At 36.6% G+C, this 24,890-nt stretch overlaps 1 protein-coding gene and 1 pseudogene across 1 annotated transcript in view; both read right to left on the minus strand.

Annotated features, from left to right (window-relative positions):
* Positions 1 to 6,078, minus strand: part of LOC143381514 (transport and Golgi organization protein 1 homolog) — a 37,603-nt gene extending 31,525 nt beyond the window's left edge. Inside the window, exons 1-3 of the mRNA XM_077105508.1 lie at positions 5,946 to 6,078; positions 3,001 to 3,134; positions 4 to 111 (exon numbers count right to left, since the gene is read on the minus strand). Of these exons, the coding sequence (XP_076961623.1) occupies positions 4 to 111; positions 3,001 to 3,134; positions 5,946 to 6,078 (375 nt within the window). The remainder of the gene's footprint in view (positions 1 to 3; positions 112 to 3,000; positions 3,135 to 5,945) is intronic.
* A 7-nt stretch (positions 6,079 to 6,085) lies between these two features.
* Positions 6,086 to 24,890, minus strand: part of LOC143381516 (leucine-rich repeats and immunoglobulin-like domains protein 1) — a 52,605-nt pseudogene continuing 33,800 nt past the window's right edge.

The following is a 24,890-nucleotide window of genomic DNA, read 5'->3' on the forward strand; positions in this document are numbered from 1 at the left end:
TACATTTGTTAGAATTTGTAGCTCTTTTTTAGTATATTCATGAACTACCTTGATGAAATCTTTTGGAAAATGTCCAAAAATATGGCCAAATATGGCCAAAATATGGACAACCTATAGTGCAAAAGAGACAAATATAAAATAAATTCTGTACAAGGAATATAAATAAGAGATTCTCAGAAGTGGCAGAAAATATACACATAATAGATAGGTATATGGTATAACCAAGAAAGAAAGTTGCTATAACAATTACACTGAGATTATTATTCCAAATAAAAATTAAGTACAGAGCTGTTAAAACAACATTTCCAACCACTGAAGTTTTCTTTTTTACATTTTGCATAATTCTCAACACAGAGCATATAAAGTAAAGACTTCTGAAGTAAATAAAAGATCTGCATAGGAGATTATTGTATATTATGTGGTTAAAACTATATAAATCAAAGCTGGTTATAAATGCAATTCCAAATAGCCTCTAGCAAGAATTTACCTGTACATTTTGTAGCATTGCTCATAAACCAATATTTATGTCTTTCTTAACCAATACACAACAGTCATGAAAATTAATAAGTAAAAACAATATAAAATCTCTAAAATGTATTACCACTATAGCAAATGTATTGATAGTATATGCTTTCCTAGCTTTTTCCAAATCTACTTTTACAAGTACTTGGGGAGAAAATAAAATTACAATATAATGCATACTAAACCACATATCAAGCTTCAGTTTCACCCAAAATAAATCCTCTGCAGAAAAGAACCCCATTTATTTTCAGCACCAACAGCTAAATTATATGAAGTTACATAAAGTGTACAAAAGGTATATAAAGTTCCCCTTGAGAAAGACACTCTTATTACTAACTACTGACTAAAAGGAACAGAAGATTCTTGCCAATAATTAAAGGAAACTGATAGGTAAATCAAACGCCCAAAAAAGAAAATTAAAAAAGGCATCTCATCACTAACTCTAAAATATCCCCATTCATGAATGTTCTTGTTAATATCTAGAAACCATCTGAGAGCCAGTATTAGTGGTAGAATACTGCCATGAAGATTAGATAAGACGGACCAATTAAAAGCTTCATCACTGGCAGATAAAGTCTGAGACTCTAGAAAACCAACAACATTAAAGAATGAAAACTAAAAACTCAAAAGGAGAATCATTTTGAAAACTAAAGAGTTTTTAATTTCCTAAGTATAACATTCATGACATGAGAGGCAAGTCTGAGGGGAAATACACTTTTCCCTTCTGATGAAAATTCTATTAAGGTTAAATTTGGAAAAGGAAAAAAAAAACAGATGTATGGAGAAAGGAAACACATTTATCTCTTCTTAATCTGTGTCAATTGAGACCATAGATTATATAAAGCTCCATAATTACACACTGGGTGGCATCCCATTTCTTGTGATATGAAAAAAAAAATGATGCAGAATCACAGAGGCTCATGACTGGAAATAATTTTTATACCTAATTTTGCTTCCATACATCATCCCTGCCAAGGTGCTGCTGATTTGATTTGTGGGTGGGGAGCAAAGAACTGCCACAAGAGAACAAATTGTGCATAAGCTACTATCAGAACAAATGTACTTAAGTGCCACTGCCCTGAAAGGAAATATTCAAAAGGAAGATGAATTAGACAGGGGTCCTTTCCTAACTGAGTTTTTCACTTTATAGGGAGCTAAGATAAAACACAACCTGACTGAAGGCAAAGAAGACAAATGAATGCCACAGGAGCAATGCAAACAAAGTGCCACCCAAACACTCATCAGTCGGCAAAGATCCTTTCTGGTCAAGTGCTGAAAGCAGGGCTCCTCAGGAAGACAGGATGAGTGCTGCCACCCAGAATGGCAAGAGTCCTAGGGATGAACATAGTTAACAGGCTACAATGTGACAGGAGAAAATGTAAATCAAGCCCATTTATCCAAAAGCTCAAAGAAGGGGAGAAAGACGACTACTGTATGAAAAATGCCACTTAGGTACATGGAAAAACAGTTCCAAGTTTAAAGATTATGAATCCTATTTGGTATGAAAGAAACAATAGATGGTTCTTTATATGGAGTACTGCAACTGGGACTCTGTCTAAATATAAAGTTTGTACCTAAAGGCACCAAGTTTCAAGATCATTCCCTAAGAATCAGAAATGGCAACAAAATGAAACTAGTTTTCCCATAGGGATTACTCTTATTTTCTGTCTTATTTTCTCCTGTGTGGTATTTTATTTAGGGTGAGGACTTTCAGGGATGCAACCCGGAATGTCTCTAAACTGGAACATTCCTACAGTCATCAAAGACCCTTGCTACTATTTTAAGTAAACAATCCACATATCACATTTTTTTTAAATGAAAAGGACAATACTCATAAGTCTCTCAATAAGGTCACTCCTAGTGAATCTCCCCATTTAAAATATCAAAGCTTGATATAAGCAATGTCATGTCTTTCATCAGAAGATCCATACAACTGGCTAGAAGTAGAACCCCTGGGGGAACCTTCAGGCATAGATTATAGGAAAAGCAGGAAATGGATGACCAAGAAGTCGCAAAAAAGAAAAAAAAAAGCACATAATGAACATAATATTCTGCTTTTTTAGAGTAAAAACAGCACAAATGATTAGGTAAAATACACAAAAAATCAACTTTAAATATGCATGCCTGAGTTACTGTCTCAGACTTAATTTACAGGATTAACTCTAATGTCCATGAATCCTTCCCTTTTGAAGCAGCAAAGCTAAGAATTGTCAGGTTTTCACCATGACAACCTTTATGCTGTGTAGAGCCTTCTGGAACTTGATGTGAGGGGTAGCAACCACAACCAGTTCAGTTCTGTTTCAGAAAGTCTACTGACTTTCTATGCTGTGCCAGGCCTAAGGCATGTTAGGAGCACAGGGCCTGGCAGAGAGGTCAGGTTAACTCTACAAAGACCCCAAGAAATCAGTCATTTAAATCTACACTGCTGAAAAAACCCATCAAAAGTAAGAATATAAAACCTGTCAAACTTTTACTTACACTTCTGGCCCAAAGTTCTGGTGATACCTCTGCCAGTTTATAGTAGACATATACAGGGTCACCTTTTTTTAAATTCACAAAACAACAATCTGGGCCTCTGAAATCTTCAGGAACTTCACCTCGGTACATTAACACTGTATATGAACATTGAAAAAAGAAAAACAAACATTAGAACTTGATTATTCACAATCGACATTGACCCATCAGGAAATATGAATCCCACTATGAACAAAAATCAAGTTTTTCCAGTACTCTCTGGAATCACTTTTAATTCACCTGCTCAAAGTATCTAAAATTCTTAGAGATTTTATTGCTATAAAATACAATATTCCCTGCAATTAGACAGGGGAAAAGGAAGCTTCTCTATTTTTCTCTGTGCTGAGAAATAAAAAGCCATGTGGCCACCACCAACCATGGCTGGTTTCAGTGAAACTCTTGGTTCTTTCAGGCCTCAATTTTTTCTGTTTCATAATCATAAAAAGCTTCATTTTGCAAATATGTAAATCCAAGTGTAGACAGGACAGGCTTAAGTATGGCTTCATGCAGAGGTAATAGGGAGGGAAGAGGGAAGAATATCCAGGAACCCCCAAGGGGTTAATTAACTTGAACTAACCGCTAAAAGACATTACCTTTAAGTGGCTGCAAGTGCTACCATGCAGCCGTAAACACTGTCAATTTCATTTGCAGCAGAGTTGCTGTCTCTGTGTTCAGGATCTGGGTAAATTACCAGGAAATGTATTTTCTCTGAGCAAATATTGTTGACTATATCCAACATTAAGATTGTTTCAAAACATCCTCATTCGTATTTTTTTCAATAAACAAAATCAAAAGTGGGTATCCTATCTGACAAGGAACAAGTTTAACCATGAGAAAAGGTCAGGTAATACCTTCATGCTTAAAATGCAGGACTAGAATCACAATTGATCTAGAAACTGGTAGAAGCAACATTTGTCTTTTGGTTGACCAAATACACAGTTTCTGATTTAAGATGAAATGGACAATAGATGTATGTAAAAAGCACAAAGAAGAAATGGAAATAACACTTTTTCTAAAAGCCAATTAGCAGTAAAATACACAAGAATGTGTGTTTTATAAAAATATATGTCTGAGGAACAAACACAGATTTGGAGAGGGTAACTTGTTTCTTTGAAGCTAAAATAGGACTATTTTCAAAACTGTCAGCATCCTAATTCATATATAATTAAGAGGCCAACTTTAAGGTGGGGAATTCTCATCACAAGTGGAAATTGCAGTGTTTCTCTTGTTCCCCCTTAGGTCATAGAGGATTTACAAATCAGTAATATATTAGGTGACAACACAATGCATATTATGGAGCACCTATTTAGTTCTTTTTTTTTTTTTTTTGGAGCACTTATTTGGGAGGCACACAAGGACACCTGACATACACACCTCACTACTTCCTACAACACAACACAGACCCACCTGTTGTGTTTGGTCACATCTGTTTGGACACAGGCCATTTCTCAAGTTATGTTACCCCGCTGAACCTTACCAACACCATGTCTTAGTACTGAGGAAGCATCAGTGATGAGATAGTCCAGGTAGCCCTCGTAGGATAGCGCTTGATAGCAAAGAATAGCAAACATTCTACCATGCTGGAAGCCTGATTTTGTTCACCCAAAACTGAAAGGAAATATCATGGCAGCTGCTTTGCTTTTCTGAGTGTTTATTTACTCCAGCCTTAGGGTTACCTCTAGGAACTGCTTAACATATATTGGAGACATCTTTTTTCTTTATTGGAGTGGAACAAACAATTCAAATTATAAAATTTGTTTTTGGTAACACCAATTTAGGCATAAAGAGCTCAATGGTAAACTTCTTGGCCTTTTTAGTATGAATATTTTAAAATATGTACTGCTTACAATTTATGGACAACACGGTCATCAAGTTACAAGGTTACTAGAAACCAAGCGGGAGGTCATAAGAAGTATTCTGGGCCAGTAAATATATAGAGGAAAGAGGTTCCAACAACACTAGCGACTGAGTCTAAAACTGAATTGGCTTATAAAAATCTTGGAGTATTTATTATTGTTATTGCAAGGAACCTCTTCATCTGAATCTGAATGGCTACATCCTCCCCACCACCCACCTTCAATCCAGGACTGGGAAGCAATTCTGTCTGCTTCCTGCGCACAGAAGAGGCTGCAGTTCCCAGGTGGCCGGTGCAGATCCTTGGCCTCTTTCAAAACCAAAAGATTACTGGCCCACCTGCTACCCTACCTCAAATATGAAGGGAGGCTTCTATGCACAGAAATGACAGGATTGAAGCAGAGTCAGGGCCGAGACCTCGGAACACATTGCGTGCCTGGACTTGGTGCTCTTCCCAAGCCTAAACTCTAGTCCCTGTTAAAAGGCAAAACCAGCCCAATCCCCAGTGCAGCAAAAGGACAAAGGGGCCAGTGAGCCTTTCCCAAGTAGCCCTACCATCAACCTGCCGCTGGGATTAGGGCCACCGAGCCCTGGAGAGCATCTGCCCTGATACCGCACAGGCCCAGGTCCCTGTGGCAGGGGTAGAAAAGCGCTCTGCTACAGCCTGTGGAGCCCCGGGCGCGTGCAGCACGCAACCCCATCACCCACTGAGATCCTAGGCGAATCCTGGAAGGGAATAAACTGAGAGCTGTCCCTGGGGAATCCTGTTTCCTAACCCCTGCCTCAGTCAGTAGAGAAAAATAAAACGCTGGCAAAAAGTGGGAGTCGAAGCCCCCCCACAACTGGAGCAGGCTGGCCAGAGCGCCGGCAGAGCAGGAGGGGACACACGCAGGGTCCCGAGGCTCTTGTCACTCCTGCGCCCCACCCATCGTCCCCGTCGTCCTGCGACCCCCTAGCCCAGCCCGCGGGGCTGGGGACTGGGGGGATTGGAGCCCAATGCAGCCCTGAAGAGCCACTGTGAAGACCCTGGGCCGCCCGCCCACCTGCGCACTCACTGCTGCATTCGTCGTCTGCACAGAGTTTGTGCTTCCAGAAGCGCCGGCCGGTGCTCGGGTCCGGTTGGCCCAGCACTCGCCAGGTGGGACAGAGCACGAACAGCCAGAAGAGCAGCCCTGGCGCCGCAGCCATGTTGTGGTCACCTCGGGGAGCCTGTGACGCGGTGGAGTAGGCTGCGGCGGGCGTCGGGGCTCAGGGGACGGTGGGTAGCAAGGCGCGGAGGGCCGCCGCCCGGGAAGGCATCAGCCTTTCCTGGTTGACACGTCAGCAGGGATATATGGGGGTCGATGCACTGGCTCTACTGGGGAACGCAGGGAGCCGGAGCTCCCAGTCCTTCTCTAGTGGAGACCTTCTCCTCAACTGAAGACCTTCTCCTCTAGTTGCTGCCGTGGCAACTAGGACTCTCTTTCTCGTCCAATCACCTGCCTTTGCTTCTGTACCCTCACAAACCACCCTCCGCGAGATTCCATTTGTCACCCACCCATCCCCCTCCACTCCACCAACTGGTCCTTTCTGGCTTTCCTCAACGTCTCATTTCTGGTCCATCCTGAACTAGCCTACTCCACTTCACCATCACTCCCATCCCCCATTCCTGGTCTGGTACCTCCTTTTCTGAACTACCAAATCCCACCCATGACTTGTGACAGCTAGTCTATGGTTTCAAGCTCCCTCCCCTTCAAACTCCTAGAGGTTCCTTGAAGCCCTACCCCAAGATCCCTCTGATTAGAAAAGGGGAAAGTGGGAAAGTGAATGGAACTGTGAGTGAGGGTGTAAACTGGAGACTATGGCCTGCTTTTTTTAAGGCGGGGACAAGTGAGGGCAGAGTAGTCTAGGGACAGTAGTCTTCGGGCTAAGATCTTGAGATTCTTATCTTTATCCATAAGGGAAGAAATCATTTAATTCAACAGCATATTTTTAACTTTCATTTTGTTCTACCATTCATGCCAGACGCTGGACAAAGCCCTAGCATGGTGTGGGAGTGGATGAAAATCAAAAGACAAGATATCTGGTCCTGGTCCGAAAAAGTCCACAACTTAGTGGGAACCAACTGTCAAAACCGATTGTCAGAGAAGAAAGCTATTAGCTAACATTTCTTGAACACTTTCTTTATGTCCAGTTGTTATTCTGAAGGTTTTATACATATCAATTCATTTAATCTTCATAACAATAGTACCTTACAGTAGTAGTAGGTCCTATTCCAATCCTTATTTTAGAGTAAATTGAGGCAGTCACACATCCAGTGAGTAATGGAGCTAAGTTTCAAACCCAAGGAGTAGACTCCTTTTCATCACAACCCATCAACTAACAAGCAAATGTTGTACTTTCTGACAAGAGGAGCAAAATCTGATTTAAATCATAATATAGCTGAATTACTGATATGTACAGTTAAGGGGGGGAAAGGCACAAGCTAGCCAGCCCAAGGAAGAGTGTCTGCAATGCTCCCATCCTTGGTGGAGCCATTCTCATTTGTCTGTGACCAAGGGCTTGTTACTATAGTCTCTGCTAAAGTTATTCATCAACCTCCAACAATGAACCCATCAGTTGTTTCCCCAAATTAACTGAATCTTTAAAACTTAGAGAAAAGAATGTAGTCCACCATGTTCATAATGTTAAATAAAGAAAACAATGGAAAACAGGTGTGCACAAACATTTGTCTACAGGGGCCATGAGAGGTCCCCGTTGGTCCAGTGTACTTCTGTGCTTTCTGGAGAACCAGTGGATCATAGAGAGAAACTGAGTCATTCTTCATTTCTTTTCTACCATGTATTTATTATGTTATAAAATGTATCTAGTAGGCATCTCTAACAACATGTTGAAAACTGAACTCATTTTTCTCTCAAAATCTGCTCCTTTCAGTCTTCCCTATCTCAGAAATAAGAATGACAATTTAATTCCCATTATCCAGGTGCTCAAAGCCCAAAACTTACAAACCATCTTTGATCTCTTTTCTCTCACATTCCAACTCCAGTCCATTAGACAATATTATGTCTTTATTTTTATAATTTTATTGAGATATAGTTGACCTACAATAAATTGCAAATGTTTAAGGTGTACAATTTGATAAGTTTTAACATGAATATACCCATGAGACTATCACCAAAATCAAAAGAGTCTTTCATCCTTCTTTGTAATCCCTCCCCTCACCTTTTCTAGCTGTCTCCAAACATCTCTTTGCATTTTCTAGAATTTGATATAAGTTATACAGCATTTTATTTATTTATTTTCTGACTTCCTTCTTTCCAAGTAAGCATTTGAAACATGCCCAGAATCTGACCACTCCTCTGCATCTGCTAAGCCAATATACAGGCCAAACCCACATCATAAGTCACCTGAATGATTTCCATAGCCTTCTTCTGTCCTTGCTTCTGCCCTCATTTTCCCCAATATCTATTGTCCTGATGGCAACTAGACTGATATTTTTAAATATAAATTTGATTGTGTCTCTCTGTTCAAAATCTTCCTATAACTTCCCATTTCCAAATAAAAGGCAATGACTTTAGCCAGGCCTGGTCATACTCATCTGTAATCCCAGAAGCTCAGGAGGCTGTCAGGAGGATCCTGAGTTCAAAGCCAGCCTCAGAAATGTAGTGAGTCCCTAAGCAACTTAGTGAGACCCTATCTCTAAATAAAATATTTTAAAAAGGACTGTGGGTGTTGCTCAGTGTTTAAGTGCCTCTGGGGGTTCAATCTCTGGTATCAGGAATAAAAAAAGGAAAAAAAGCCATGACTTTATTATGGACTGCCCTGCCTTATTATGGACTGCTCTTAATCAATATGACTCCCCTCATCATTTTCTCCCCATTTCCTAACATTCTTCTCTTGCTCTGTTAGTTCCATTTAAATACACCAAGCCCACCCCTGCTTCGGAGCATTTACACTTGAAACTTTGCCTCAACCTTAACTCCCCAAATCATCTGACTAGCTAACTACCCCCTCACTTTATCATGTCTTTGTAACAGTGGCATTTCATGTGATAAAGGCCTTCCCTGGCCACCCTACACAAAATAGAGCCTCTTGCCATGACTATCAAGCCCATCACCCTGCCTTTCTTTCTCTTCAGACTTGCCTTACCACTTTATAGACTTCTCTTACTACTTGCCTTTCATTTGTTTATCTACTTGACTGCTCCAACCCAACCTCAAACACAATTTCCAACATGAGCAGGAAATTAGTTGTTTTGTTCGCTACTGTTACATCAGTGACTAGGGAAATGCCTAGAATGTATGAGAGAGTTAACAAATGATTTGTTGGATAAACTCATGGTTCCAATGATATTATAAATATACTACACTATTAACCTAAACACATATATTAACTATTAAGCCCCCATATATAAATAGTACTGAGAGGAAATAAGCTATGGGAACAAGGCATTTAAGGTCCACCTCTCAGCAGCATGCATCCTCAACTCCAGGAATGCACCCCTGAATGTTTGTGTTGAATAAAAACATAGTTGTTGTGGAGAGTAGTTGTTTGGTTACATGATACTGGAATATTTAAGCAGATCTTTAAAAACTAGTTTTATTTTTTTCTTATTTTTCTTATTATAGAATATGGTATGTTGTAGAATTTTTCTTATTATAAAATAGAGATTAATGATAATTCATTGGTGGAAAAATCAGAATAGCAAAATGATCTAATTGCATATTTTCTTCTTGATATTTACTTTGACTCATAATCAGATATAATTTTATATGCATAGTTAGTGCTTCCAGTTACTGAAGAACTAGCTGCTTAGTTAGTAGAGTTTTCAATATTTTGATTTATCAATATCATTTTTTAAACTTATTGCCTTAAAGACATATTAACTAGTCTGGTGGATAATGAGAAGAAAATTTCTCAACTGGCCACAATAAGTTAGTGGTAGTTCTTTCTACCAGGATACATACAATTAGTGGATGAATCAGCATCCACTTTTTACTCATAGCATTTAAATATGTGGCATTGATGTTTAATATAAGGTTATGTTAAAAACCTTCAGAAAAGTAACAGGATAGAATGTGGTGGTGATTGTTGGCATGGAGATAAATAATCTCAAGTGCATTATTCTTTAATACCTCAAAGGGAATTCTTATGGGGTAAGGGTTGAGTAATTGTTAAAGGTAAGTGTATCCAGTTTGGGTGGAGGGGACATAAAATTGTAAGTATGAAGGGTTCCTAATGTCAGAGTACAATCTAAATGAGACAAGAAAAACATATCTGAAACAAATAATTGGCAGCATAATAACATATACCATTGGAAACTTGTGAAGGCACTTGCCTAGGAGCATTCAGAAGGCCTAATGCTGCCGTTACCAGGAAGAACCTCATCTATTGTAAATGATGTGCCAGAGAATAGTGTTAAACATTATGGGGGACTAAATCTCTCCAAGAGGGGCAACAGATTTACCCTCACATATGAAACATTGGAAAAAAGTGGACAAAATACAAACAACAACAGTTCTCAGATATTAGATAGTAAGCAGCATAAGAGTGACCTCTAAGATAAAGTTAAGCATGAGAGATGAGTGCTAGGATTACCCCAATTTACTCCCTGGAAAGAATTTTTCAGGCCACATTCAGAGAAGGGAAACTCAAATAGAAAATCTCCTGAGTTGAAGAGATGGATTTTAAAGTCTGAAGAGACTGATGCAGCTAGAAGTCACAGATCAGAGTAAAGGAGAGAGTAGAGAACTGCAGAGGGAGAGAGAGTGTGTACATGTACTAGCTCTCTAGACATCTATGGAGGGTTCCCCTGAAGTCTGTGGTTAAGTAACAATGGGCACACATGTAAGGCCAGAGAAAGAATCTTCAGAAAGGAACAGGATGGAAGGTGGTGGTGATTGTTGGCATGGAGATCAATTTTTGTAATCACCAGCTGGAATGCAAAATCTATAATAAAAGGGCATCAAGTAACATAGTCAGTAAAAGGCAAAAATTAGCCCAAAATTGAAGGTAACTCCTGTCTAGCAGAATCTTAAAAAGATAAAAATGTTTCCAAGATAGTTCAGAAAAAAGCTGTACACAGCTCAAGAATATTTAAAAGAATACAAAATATGTTTCCAAGATAGTTCAGCAAAAAGCTGTACACAGTTCAAGAATATTTAAAAGAATACAAAATATCCAATACTCAACAAGGTAAATTCACAATGTTTGGAATCCAATAAAAATGTATGAGGCATGCAAAGAGGTAGGAAAATATAACCCATGTTGAAAAGAAAATTAATAGAAATGATCATTAATTACACTGTGATAGAGTTATTATACAAGGACATTAATACAGTTGTATACCATATGTTCAAGATGCTATGGAAAAGCATAAGCATGTAAAGGAGAAAAAAGAAGATATAAAAGTGATCTAATTCAAACTCAGATAAAACAATGGCTAAGGTGAAAATTACACTGAATGAGATTAACAGCAAATTCTACATTGAAGAAGTCAATATCAGCAAACTGAATATGCAGTGATAAAGACTCTCCAAAATGAAACACGGAGAAAGAGACTGAACTGAACAGAGCATCAGTATGCACAGCTTCAACCAGTCCAATATATGTGTTATGGTAGTTCCTAAAAGAGGTGAGAAAAACACATTTGAAGAAATAATAAATAAAAATGTTCCATATCTGATGAACACTCAGATTCACAAAGCTCAATGAACAAGAAAAATGATAAAGATGACACAAATATACACTAAATGCTTAAAACCAGTGCTAAGAAAAAAATTGAAAAGCATCTACAGAAAACAGATACCATTATGTACAAAGGAGTGAGAGTAAAATCTCAAAATTCATTCAAGAACCATGCAAACCAGAAACCAGTACATCAATATTTTCAAGTTCTGAAAGAAAAAAAAAACTGACATCCTAGAATTGCATTCCAAATGAAAATATATTTCAAAATGATGTAGTCTTTAATGCAGAAGAATTAAGTTAAACCCTACCCCACATAAAAATTACCTCAAAATGGACCACAGACATAAATGTAAGAACTCAAAATGGACAACACATATATATGTAAGAACCAAAACCAAATGTAAGAAAGCATAAGTAAATCTTGGAGTAGACAATGACTTCGTAGTTAAGACACCAAAGGCCCAAGCACCAAAAGAAAAAATAATAAAGTAATAAACTTCATCAAATTTAAAACTTTTAAAGGCTACCATCGAAGAAAGTGAAAATACAATCATAGAAGAAAATATTTACAATTCATGTAGTTAGAATATAACTACCTAGAATATATAAGCAATTCTTATTGTCCAATATGAAAAGACAAATGGCAAGAAATTAGAATAGACATTTCTCCAAAGAAAATAAGCAAAAGCCAATAAGCAAATGAAAGGATACCCAGCACCATTAGGGAAATGTACAACCTCAGTGAGATACTACTTCACATCTATTAAGATGGTTATAATCAAAAAGGTAATAATAAGTTGGCAAGGATGTGGATCAATGGGAGCCCTCACACACTACTGGTAGGGATAGACTACAGACCTAAATGTAGCAGCTAAACCTCTACAACTTCTGGAAGAAAACATAAAAAGCTGCTTGGCAGAGACTCTCTCTGCCTCATGCTCTCTTTTTTCTCTCTCTCCTCTCAGAAATAGATCAGACTTAAAAACTTTGTCTCATGCTGGGTGTGGTGGTACATACCTGTAATACCAGTGGCTCAAGAGACTGAGGCAGGGGGATTGCAAATTCAAAGCCAGCCTCAGCAAAAGTGAGGCACTAAGCAACTCAGTGAGACCCTGTCTCTAAATAAAATACAAAATAGGACTGGGGATGTGGCTCAGTGGTGGTATGCCCCTGAGTTCAATCCCCAGTACTAAAAACAACAACAACAACAAACTTTGTCTATTCTATATTCATTGTTATGGAAATGGAAAGGTAAGCTGACAGACTAGGACAAAGTATTGGCAAAACATATATCTCTCAAGAGAATGATATCTAGGATATACAAATGATTCTTGCAACTTATTAATAAGAAAAATGACCCAATTTGAAAGGATGGGCAGAAGATTTTTTTCTTCACCAAAGTAGATACAAATATGGTGAATGTACACATGAAAGGATATCCAACATAATTTGAAATGTAAATCAAAACTGCAGTGTTATTACACATACAATAGGATGGACAAAATTTAAGACTGATCATAACAAATGTTGACAAAGATGAAGACTATGGTATCTCTCTTAGAACTGCAGACAATAACATGTAGTACAAACAATGGCACAAACTGTTAGAAAACTGTTTGGCAGTTGCTTTAAAAATTAAATCACATCTGTCGAGATATTTACTCCAGAGAAATAAAAGCATACATCCACACTGAGACTTGTGCACAACTATTCATGGTGGTTTTATTTGTAATAGTCAAAAAATCCCCAATGTTGGACTGTGGGAACATGTCATGCCTCAGAACCCTTATACTCATATTAACCATATAGTAGGCATTTGATTACTAACTATTCCATGAATGTAGAGATTGATTTTTTTACTGTTAATAGAACTTCTCTTTTATTAAATATAACAGCCAAAAGAAAATCACGTATAGCACAATGAATTATTACAAAGTAAACATATCCACTAAACCCTAACCCAGGTCAAGAAATTGGGCATCAAATGCACCTTCATGAGCCCTCTCTCATTGCTCCCCTAATTATTCCCTCCGCTCCCCCAGAGTTAGGCACTATTTTAACTTCTAATAACAAGGATTAGTTTTGCCTGTTTTGTTACTTTATTCAGTGTAATCATACACATGTGTTCTTTGGTGTGTGGCTTTTTTAGCTCCATATGTATTTTTATAAGATTTATCCAAGTTGTTGAATGTGAATGTACTTCTTATTTTCATTGCTTAATAATTTTCAACTGTATAAATATAACCTGGTTTCCTTAAAAAAAATCCCCAATGTATATCAATAGGAAAATAGATAATAAATTTTGGAAACATACTTAGCAAGAATAAAGAACTATTGATAATAGCAAAAACAGGGAGATTCTGAATGAAATAAACTAGACAAAAAGTAATATGCATTGAAAAAAAATTTTTTTGTACTCCCTAGTACAAATATCCAAGGGTGCTCTACTGCTGAGCTACATCCCCAGCCCTTTTTATTTTATTTATTAATTTATTATTATTATTATTATTATTACTATTATTATTATTTTTTGCTATCAGAGATGAAACTCTTGGGAACTCAACCACTGAGCCACATCCCCAGCCCTCTTTTGTATTTTATTTAGAAATAGGTCCCACTGAGTTACTCAGGGCCTCGTTAAGTTGCTAAGGTTGGCTTTGAACTCCCAATTCTCCTGTTTCACCATTCTGAGCCACTGGGATTACAGGTGTGTGCCACCATGCTCAGTTTAGTTTTTATTTTGAAACAGAGTCTGGCTCAGTTCCCCAAGTTTACCTCAAACTTGCGATCCTCCAGCCTCAGCCTCCTAAATATCTGGGATTACAGACTCTGCCACCACCTCCCAGCAGATTCAGTTATATTTAAAGGTAGAAAGTTATAAACCAGGTGAATCCTAGTAAAGGTCTTAGTAAAAATTAATAAAAATAAGAGCACTATGCTTGGTCACAATATGGTAAGTCAGAAAATGACAACAAATATCCATTTTCTTTCAGGTTGACCAGAACAATATCATTTCTCAATGGATTTCAAAGGGTCTCCTTCCTTCTTTCCTTGCCCTCCCTCCCTCTCTCCCTTCCTTCCTTTCTGAGTTTTGGCATGTGTGTGTGTGTGTGTGTGTGTACATCATCTACTGTGCCAGTGTAAGAGGTTTAGGCAATGGATCAACCTTTACACCTGTGCCTAAGGACCCCAATCTTGGATCTATCTCCAAGGGTGGAGGTGACTCTAGATCCTCATTATAATCTCAAGAGTGGGAACTCCTAAAAAATAAACAGGTCTTTCTTGGTAACACCAGTTTCCTCTTTGGTAAGAGTTAGTGTAGTGGGAGGGTGGCAAGGGCCCTATCCTGCCACAAAATAAATTCTAAAATGTATTTTGGTACAAATTGTAAACACTAAAGAGTTAAAAGTAAGAGATGAGTCTTGGGATTTGAGTTAGACCTGGATAAGTACATAGGATTCAGATTCTAAAAAGAGAATAAAAGGCAAGTGAATTAAACAGCATAAGAAAGACTCAGCAGAAAGAAATATGTTTAAAGGACAGTAAAGACACCTCATTTTGCTAAGAGGAAAGGATTCTATAAAGGATGACATATTTGTGTGCTTAGGTCAGATTATGAAATTCCTTGAAAATCAAGCATAAGGATTTAGACTTAATAGAATAAAAATGCAGAAAATATTAGACTTTAAGTAAAGGGATCATATAACTTAAGTGGAATTTTAAAAAAGTATCTTGTCCTTAAATCCAGGGAAGATGGAGTTTTAGGCTGGGCATGACCAGTAGGGCTGAGGCATTCCCCACAATTAAAAAGTCATGTCGAAGTGTACTGTACTAATGGGAGTGAGACATATACAAGGTAAGGTCTTCTGCCAGCATCTACTGTTTGTCTAGCCCTGACAAATATTATTCCACTTTCAACTGTACAAAGAAAGAAACTCAAACATCTGAAATTGCCACTAATATATGGCATGCATATGAGTTCCTGTTTCTGGTTCTGCCTAATTTACCTTGGCATTCTTTTCATGGAGGTCAAATATTTGGTGTGTTGAAATAAATGCAGAACAGATATTGGGGACATGTGGCCTATACATCTCAATTTCCACAGTGCACTGTTTGGCTATTTTTTAATATTTATTTTTTAGTTTTCAGCAGACACAACATCTTTGTTTGTATGTGGTGCCGAGGATCGAACCCGGGCCGCACACATGCCAGGCGAGCACGCTACCACTTGAGCCACATCCCCAGCCCTGCACTGTTTGGCTTGATCCATTTAGTTTTCAGAAATATAAATTACTTCCTTACCAGAACAACAGCAGAAGTAAGAAATATAGCCAATAGGATTGTAGTAAGAGTCAGAAGTCTAATTGTGTGACTATAGGCAAATCATTAACTTTTCTGAGTCTCAGATATTTCATCTATACAAATATGGGTCAAAGTTAAAATTGTATAGTTCATTTTTTAAGAAGAAAATGAGATAATATATGAAAGATTGCCCATTTATGTGGTTTAAATAATTAAACAGCAAAATCCTGGCTGTTATAGCCAATATAGACAATTGACGAAGCAACAAAAGTCTTGGCAATAAATGCTTTCATCACTAAGGAGCCATTTTTAGATAGTGCCTACTCTGGAAACTGTTCTCTTCTCACTGAAACAAAGTAAGGCTGATAACATCCTCCCAAAGTGTGCTTGGAAGATCACAAGCACCTCTTGGAGGAGACAGGGAGAGTAGAGGAGAAAATATGTTCTTTGGGATAACATATAGTCTACCAGAGCATACATTGAAGCAAAGCAAGCCCTCCTGAATCTTCAGCATTTTAACTGATGCATGCAGTATAAAATTAGAAACAGGATCATAAACACTATTATGAAGACTATACTCAGTGGGGGATACTGATCAAACATATATGGGAAAGTAAGTTCTCTGCGATTAGTATGAAAGCTCATCTTACCCAAATCCACATGAAATTTGAAATGGTTTGGAATACATAAGAGGATCAGTGAATGACATCAAACCCAAATGATGAAATAGAGAATCTGAACATGATCTTTCTCTTATTTCTCACTGATCCCTTAGAACCACCAATAGAAATATAATATTAACTCTACATGTAAATTAAATTTTCTAGAAGTCATATTTTAAAAAGTAAGACAGATGAGCTTCATTTAATAATACATTTTACATAATTCAATATATTCATAATATCATCCTTTTAACTTGTAATCAAAATAAAAATATAACCGTTATTTTACACTCTTCATAATAAGTCTTTGATATCTGACTTATGGCACATCTCAGTTCAAACTGGGCACATTTAAAGACAGTCGCAGCATAAGAAAGTAGGGATTGTAAATTAACACTAGGCCATATCATATATTTGCACTTATTTTAAAGAAAAGCCAAGTTTAAAAGTATGTTTTAGGTTTTAAAATATTTTTGGCCAACCTTTCTTGGTACTTATGCAGAAGTGAAAAAAGATGATTAAAGGTATCTCAACATCCCTCTTTTTTTTCACTAAGAGGTTAAGATTTCTGTTGTAATAGCTAGGGATTGCATTGTCATTTCAGATGAATCTCAAGTCTGTAATCAAAAAGTGTGAGTCATCATTAGGTTCCTACACTTGTCATTCTTTTATTATTTTTCATTTTTATCTTAAATGTATTTACTTCTTGACAAACATAAAGAAATAAAGAATTATATTTAAATGGATAATAAAACAATTTGTCTGCATAAAATTCCTTTTCGTTTTAGGTAGACTTACTGGTACAAACAAGTCACCTGGGTGGCCCATTTTTCTTTGGTAACAGGGATTGAACTCAAGGGCTCTAGACCACTGAGCCACATCTCCAGCCCTATTTTGTATTTTATTTAGAGATAGGGTCTCACTGAATTGTTTAGGGCCTTACTTTTGCTGAGGCTGGCTTTGAACTCAGGATCCTCCTGCCTCAGCCTCCAGAACCACTGGGATTACAGACATGCAGCACTGCACCCGGCACCTGCTCTGTTCTCTTGCAGTTAAGGAAGAGACCCTGGTAGATTACTTCTTTGCACCAGGATTTCTTGATAGAACTCTATTGGTACTTTGGTTTGGACACTTCCTTCTAGCTGAAGGTTATATAGTATCTATGGGCCTGGCCACAAAATGTTAGTAGTTTCCTCAGTCATGGTGAAACAACAACAAAATGCCCCCAGGCATTTCTAAACTTCTCTTGATAAGATAGTATCACTCTCCCAGTTTGAGAGTCACTGCTTGAAACTTAAATTAAACTCTGATCATTTAACAAAGCACCTTTAGTTGTAAGTATCCTATATTTTGTAGTTTGCAAGTATTCTGTATTTTGTAATTTCTCTTATCAGCTAAAAAGACAGGATTATAAAATCAACATTTAAGGCCGGGCTTCATGATGCACACTGTAATCCCAGTGGCTCTGGAGGCTGAGACAGGAGGATCTTAAGTTCAAAGTCACCCTCAGCAATTTAGCAAGGCCTTTATTAATTATGGATTCCCTATCTCAAAATAAAAAAAATGTAAAAAAGGGCTGGTGATGTGGACCAGTGGTTAAGCACCTAGATTCAATTCCCCTGTGCCCATCCTGCACAAATCAACATTTTAAAAACCAGAAGCACTAAAACATCAAAGAAACCCAAAGGCCCTTGTAAACACAACTGACTTTGCTTCAAAGGTTTTTTGCTTTTTGTTTTCCACTTCAAGATAACACTACCTTTAAAAAAAATCACATTTTTGAATTTATTTTTTCTGACATCTAAGAGGGATCTTACATTTTTCTACTTCCCTTTCCAAGACTATTCCCTCTTTTGCACTGTGATATAATTTGAATTATTGAAATGCATATGGAGGGGTTTATTTTCTTAATTTTAATGAAAACTCATGTTTTTAAAATTAGCACCTAGGGGACTATAGGTGGAGACTTAATATGTAGAGTCATCAGCATGATAATTGTAATTAAATAAACACAAATCAGTTCATGATAGGTGATTTCATTTACCATTATAATCAACTTTCTCCTCTATAAAACAGCACAATTAGTCCTAAATTGACATTCACTAATTGTATATTAGAATTTCAAGGAAAACACTGAAGAGTTAGTGACTATCATAATGATTGAGATGTGTTTTGACATCAGTAATTATTATTATTTTTAAGATGGGGGTTTTGCTATGTTGCCTAACCTGATCTCCAACTCCTGGACTCAAGCAATCCTCCTGAGTAGTTAGGACTACAAGTCACCAAACCAGCCCAGTAATTATTGTTTAGTAGATCTCTTTTTGGACACTAAAATCACTACTAATATGATTGTATATGTTTGAAATTGGTTTTATGAGCAACATACAGATTTGATGCAATTCCCATCAAAATACCCACGAATTGGTGTGAACATACTTTGTATACAACCAGAGATATGAAAAACTGTGCTCTATATATGTAATATGAATTGTAATGCATTCTGTTGTCATACATATATTTAAAATAATAATAATAATAATAATAATAATAATAGTAATAATAATAATAAATGTCATTTTTCCAGAATTAGAAAAAATAGTCCTGAAATCCATTTGGAAGAATAAAATATTCAGAATAGCCAAAACGATTCTAAGTCAATAAAGCAAGCTGGAGGCATCATCACAATACCTGACTTCAAATTATACTACAAAGCTATTGAAATAACCATTGCATGGCTCCGACATAAAACCAGATACATAGACCAATGGGAGAGGAGAGAAGACACAGAAAAAGATCCAACACAGTTCATAGTCATCTGATACTTGACAAAGGTGCCAAAACATATTGGGAGAAAAGACAGGCTTTTAAACAAATGGTGCCAGGAAAATTGGTTATCCGTATGTAGACAAATAAGACTAGACCCTGTACAAACTTGAAAGAGATCAAAAGCCCAGGAATTAGACCAGAAACTATGCAAATCCTTGGAAGAGAATATAGGTTTGAGACTCCAGCATATAGGTACAGGCAATGACTTTCTTATTAGAACTCCTAAAGCTCAGAAAATAATAACAAAAGTTAATAAACAGAATGGCATCAAATTAAAAAGCTTCTGCACAGCAAAGGAAACAATTAGTAACATGAAGGAAGAACCTACGGAATGGGAGAAAATATTTGCTATTACTTTTTTTTTTTTAATGAGAGAGAGAATTTTTTAATATTTATTTTTTAGTTTTTGGCAGACACAACATCTTTGTTTGTATGTGGTGCTGAGGATCGAACCTGGACTGCATGCATGCCAGGCAAGCACGCTACCACTTGAGTCACATCCCCAGCCCTGCTAACTACTCTTTTGACACAGGATTAATATCCAGACTATATAAGAAACTTTAAAAAACTTAACATCAAAACGTCACATAACCTAGCTTAATTGGGCAAATGAGTTAAAGAGTTACTTCTCAAAAGAAGAAATAAAAAATGGGCAACAAATCTATGAAAATGTTCAACATCATTAGCAATTAGGGAAATGCAAATCAAAACTACAGTGAGCTTTCATCTCACTCTAATCAGAATAGCAGCCATCAAGAATGTGAACGATATGGGGCTGGGGTTGTGGCTGAGCAGCAGATCGCTTGTCTAGCACGTGCGAGGCCCTGGGTTCGATCCTCAGCACCACATTAAAAATAAATAAATAAAAATAAAGGTATTGTGTCCAACTACTTTAAAAAAAGAATATGAACAATAATAAATGCTAGAGAGAATGTGGAGAAGAAGGGACACTTTTTTCTCTGTTGATAGGATTGTAAATGAATATAACCACTATTGAAATCAGTATGGAGGTTCCTCAAAAGACTAGGCAGGAAACCACCATATAACCCAGCTATACAACTACTTAATGTTTATCCTAAAGTATTAAAGTCATAATACTAGAGTAGTACATGCATACCCATGTTTATAGCAGCACAGTTCACAGTTGCCAAACTATGAAACCAAACTAGGTGCTTATCAAGGATGAATAAATAAAGAAAATGTGGCATATACACACAATGGAGCTTTATTCAGCCATAAAGGTGAATTATGTCATTTGCTGGAAAACGGATGAAACTTGAGAACATTCTGTTACACAAAATAAGCTAAACTCATAAGGTCAAGGGAGCATATGTTTTCTCTCGTATGTGAAAGCAAGAGAGGAAAAAGGAAAAGAAAAGTGAAAATCAAAAGGAGATCAGTAGAGTGTAGGAAAGGGACCAGGAGAGGGAGGAGTGAAGGGAAAATACTGGGGAATGATATTGGCCAAACTGTAGTGCTATATTGTGCATGTGGAAATATGTAATGACAAATACTGCCATGATTTACGACTATAATGTATCACCAAAAAAATGGAAAAAATGAAAGAAAGCAAACAAAAAGAACAAAATTGCTTTCATGTATGTATGTATGTATATATACAGCTTAGCCAAACATTTGTTGTGAGCATAAACATTAATTAATACTCTGGAACAGTGATGAGCAAATCATAGCTGTCAGCCTGACACTGTTTTTTTAAATTGTTCTCTTTTTTCCTTTTTTCTCTTTCTTTTTTTTTCATTCTTCTCTCTCTCTCTCTCTCTCTCTTTCATATTTCCCAGGCTGGCCTGAACTCCTAGGCTCAAGTAATCTTCCTGCCTCAGCTTTCTGAGTAGTTGCGACTGTTGGAGCACACCACGGTGTCCAACAATAACACTTGCTTTTGTAAACAAAGTTTTATTAGAACACAGAAGCTTATATTATTTAACCACAGTCTAGGCTGTTTTTGTGCTACACTGGCACTTGAGTAGCAATGAAGACTTGCCTACAAAGTCTAATATATTTATTATCAGTTGCTTTTCAGGAAAAGTTTGTTGATCCCTGATTAGACTATAGATTAAAGTCAGCAGAATAAATACATAAACATTTCTTTTCTTACGAAAAAAAATTGGCTGTATGAAATGAGATGAATGATCTGTTAATTGCCAAGATAAATGTCTCTTCCCTATAGAAAGTGTGTATTCAGGACTAGAAATCTTGACACTGTGTCATGTGAAATGTAGGAAAAAACCTGGCAGTTCATTTTGATGAGAGTTAAGAAATTTCTTTTCCAGGACATTTTGAAGTGTATCTAAACTTTGTAGATAATACAGGGAAGAACATTTTAATCTGCAAATAGATTATGTTCATTATTAGTTTGTAATCATTTCACAACTATCATATAATATTAAAGCATCATAGGAGACTGCCTATTGGATTGTAATAGAAACTTTTGTGACTCTAGACATTAACTTGTATTTTTCTAGTTAATGTAGACCCATACTTTTAAGCTAGTGCTATTGGTAAAATATATGATTACTTAAGTCTGACTGCCTTACTAATTTTGACCAGTTTATTTTTCAGATATCCATTTTGGGGTTTAGTCTTTCAATTAATTTTGGGTTCCATGGGCAATGAAATTCTTGTTGAGTATGTAAGATGTTGCAGTTTCTATGTAAGTTCACCTAAGTGCCTCTACCACTATTGATGGGCAAGGATATAAGTAATTTAGTACTTTTGCTTGAAACTGTTATAGATCTACTGTACTGGATTTGTTTTCCTGACACAAAAGAGTATAAAACTAGAAAAACTAAACATTTTCAGGTATTAATTTCAGACATGACTGTAGGCCTGGTGCACAAAACACACTTATACAGGGAGATGAAGCTCAAGTAAGATGGTGGTCATACTGAGTTAAGGAGAAAATTATCAAAGTGCAAGATTATCATAGTGGTTGGAATTTTGTGGACAAGAATGTCTGAGTTATGTATGGTGGGTGCAATGTGATTATGTGTGTGTGTTAGAGAGAGAATACTAAAAGCCTGGAGGAAATTCATTTTTGATATGAATGTACCAGATGAGACTCTTTAAGGCTTAGCAGAGTTTGACTGCTATAAAGACTGAAGATGATGCTAAATGGCAATGTTGGAAGAAATTAGGTTTCCAGCAGAGTCAGGTTGCAGCAGCTTCACTAATATATCAGGTAATTAATTAAGAGTTCAGAAATAAGCCTTAGCAAAAAGAACCACACACAAAACAGTAAAGGGAAAATGGTATACCTACATTTGAAACCAAAATTGATTCATGCTGGGATGGAGGCGCGCATGGGTCATTAGGGAAACGATTCCCAGACCTTCACTACTCGAGCGATATTAATCCTATGTCAGTTGAATAGCTGGAAAAGATTTTTTCCCATTCAGTAGGTTGTGTCTGTTGATAGTTTCCTTGGCTGTGCAGAGACTTTTTAATTTGGTGTAATACCATTTGTCAATTTTAGCTTTTATTTTCTGAGGTGTCCTATTCAGGAAATTGTTGCCTGTGCCAATATCTTGAAGTATTTTCCTCTAACAGTTTCAGAATTTCAGGTATTTGATCCACTTTGAACTGATTTTTTGTACAGGATGGGAGAGAGAGAGACCTCATGTCAATCTGCTACATGTAAATACCCAATTTTTCTAGTATCATTTATTGAAAAGAATGTTTTTTCTCCAGCATATGTTTTGAGCATGTTTGTCTAGAATCAGATGGCTGTTGCTGCTTCAGTTTATTTTGGGTCATCTATTTTATTCTGTTGATTATGTTCCTGATATGCCAATTCTGTGTTGTTTTTGTTGCTATGGCTCTGTGGTATATTTCCAATCAGGTACTGTGATAGTTCTAGCATTGCTTTTTTTTTCTCAGAATCGTTTTGGTTATTTGGAGTATTTTGTGGTTCTATGAAATTTTATGATTGTTTTTTCTAGTTCTGTGAAGAATGATATTGGTATTTTGATGATAATTGCAATTTGAATCTGTGGATCACTTTCAGTAATATGGCTATTTTAACAATATTAATTCTCCCAGTCCTGAACATGGGAGGTCTTTTCATCTTGTAGTGTCTTCTTTAATTTCTTCCTTCTTCTTTCAGTGTTTTATGATTTTTATTGAAGAGGTCTTTTACCTACTTGGTTAGGTTTATTCTTATCCCTCTTGTTAATTTCCAGTATTTCTATGTTGCAATGTAATGATTTTTAAATGTATCCAATGGCTTACTAACTCTTCCTCAGACATACTTAATAATCTGTTGTTTAACTTTTGATTCATAAAAATTCTACTTGTCTGTGAACATATAATAGAAATAAAATGCAAAAGATAATAATGCCCCTATGCTTTAGCCTCCTAATTCTCTTCCACTGAGTGTTTAAAAACCTTTTTATTGGTACATTATAATTATACATAATGGATTCATTATGCCATCTTTGTTCATACACATAATTTGATCACTCTCATTCTCTAGTACCTTTCCTTTGCACTTTAAAAATTTTGTTTTACATCAACCTGTTTTCAAGGACCAAGTCTTATCTTTCTATTCCATGGACATCAGTGGTATTTGACATGGTCAGTCACCCCTTCTTATTTCCAGAGACCCCATTTTTCTGATCTATCCTTTACTCCCTGAATCTTCCTTCTCTTTTGCTTGGGCTCTCTTTTTATTCCTAATATTATTGTTGGAGAACTCCATGGATCAATCTTGATCTTCTTTTCTTTTCTATCCATACTTATTCCATTGATAATCTAAGCAAGGTTCGTAGATTTAGATGCCATCTATGCATTGACAATAGTTAAATTATGTCCCCTGCCTAAATCGTCACTCAAGCTCCAGTCTTGTATAACTAAGGTTATACCTTCTTGACCTTTCCACCTGAATATCTAATAGAACCTCAAAGTCAATGTGCCAACACCAGAAATCTAGATTTTTCTCAAAAATCTGCTCTATCCTTCCTCATCTCAAGTGAAGATAATTTAATTCTTTCTGATGTCCTACTATAAAACCTGCCTAAATTTTGAAAATTATTGCATTGTATTTGACTGAAAGTGATATAATTTTGTTTTAATTTTATTTTTCTGATTATTAATGATTTTGAGATCATTTGTTAGCATTTTTTGGTTGACTCATCTGTGTGTTCATAACCATCTTTAGATTATTTTTTTTTGAAATTGGATTTTTACTCTTTTGATTCATTAACATTCTCTTTTATGTAGAAACCTCAGTGTTTGAGCTCAGGATGAATTATTTGAATCAAAAGGATAGAGTTGTAAAATCTACTATGTGAAAATACATGCTAATTATTTGGGGGCCAGAAATCTACTAATTGTCTTTACTTAGAGTAAATCTTCAGTGGGTAAACTGTTGCAGATTACCCAAAACAGAAAGAGACATGGACCAAAGGAGGCCCCAATTTATCATTTATTTCTCTGAAACTCAGTTCTTTGAACATTTCTTAGAATGGGAGCAATCTGCTCTACTTTTAAACTGCCTGGTGGTGGTACACTAACTCTCCT

The sequence above is a fragment of the Callospermophilus lateralis genome, chromosome 15, assembly GCF_048772815.1.
Source record: "Callospermophilus lateralis isolate mCalLat2 chromosome 15, mCalLat2.hap1, whole genome shotgun sequence".
Taxonomy (NCBI): Eukaryota; Metazoa; Chordata; class Mammalia; order Rodentia; family Sciuridae; genus Callospermophilus; species Callospermophilus lateralis.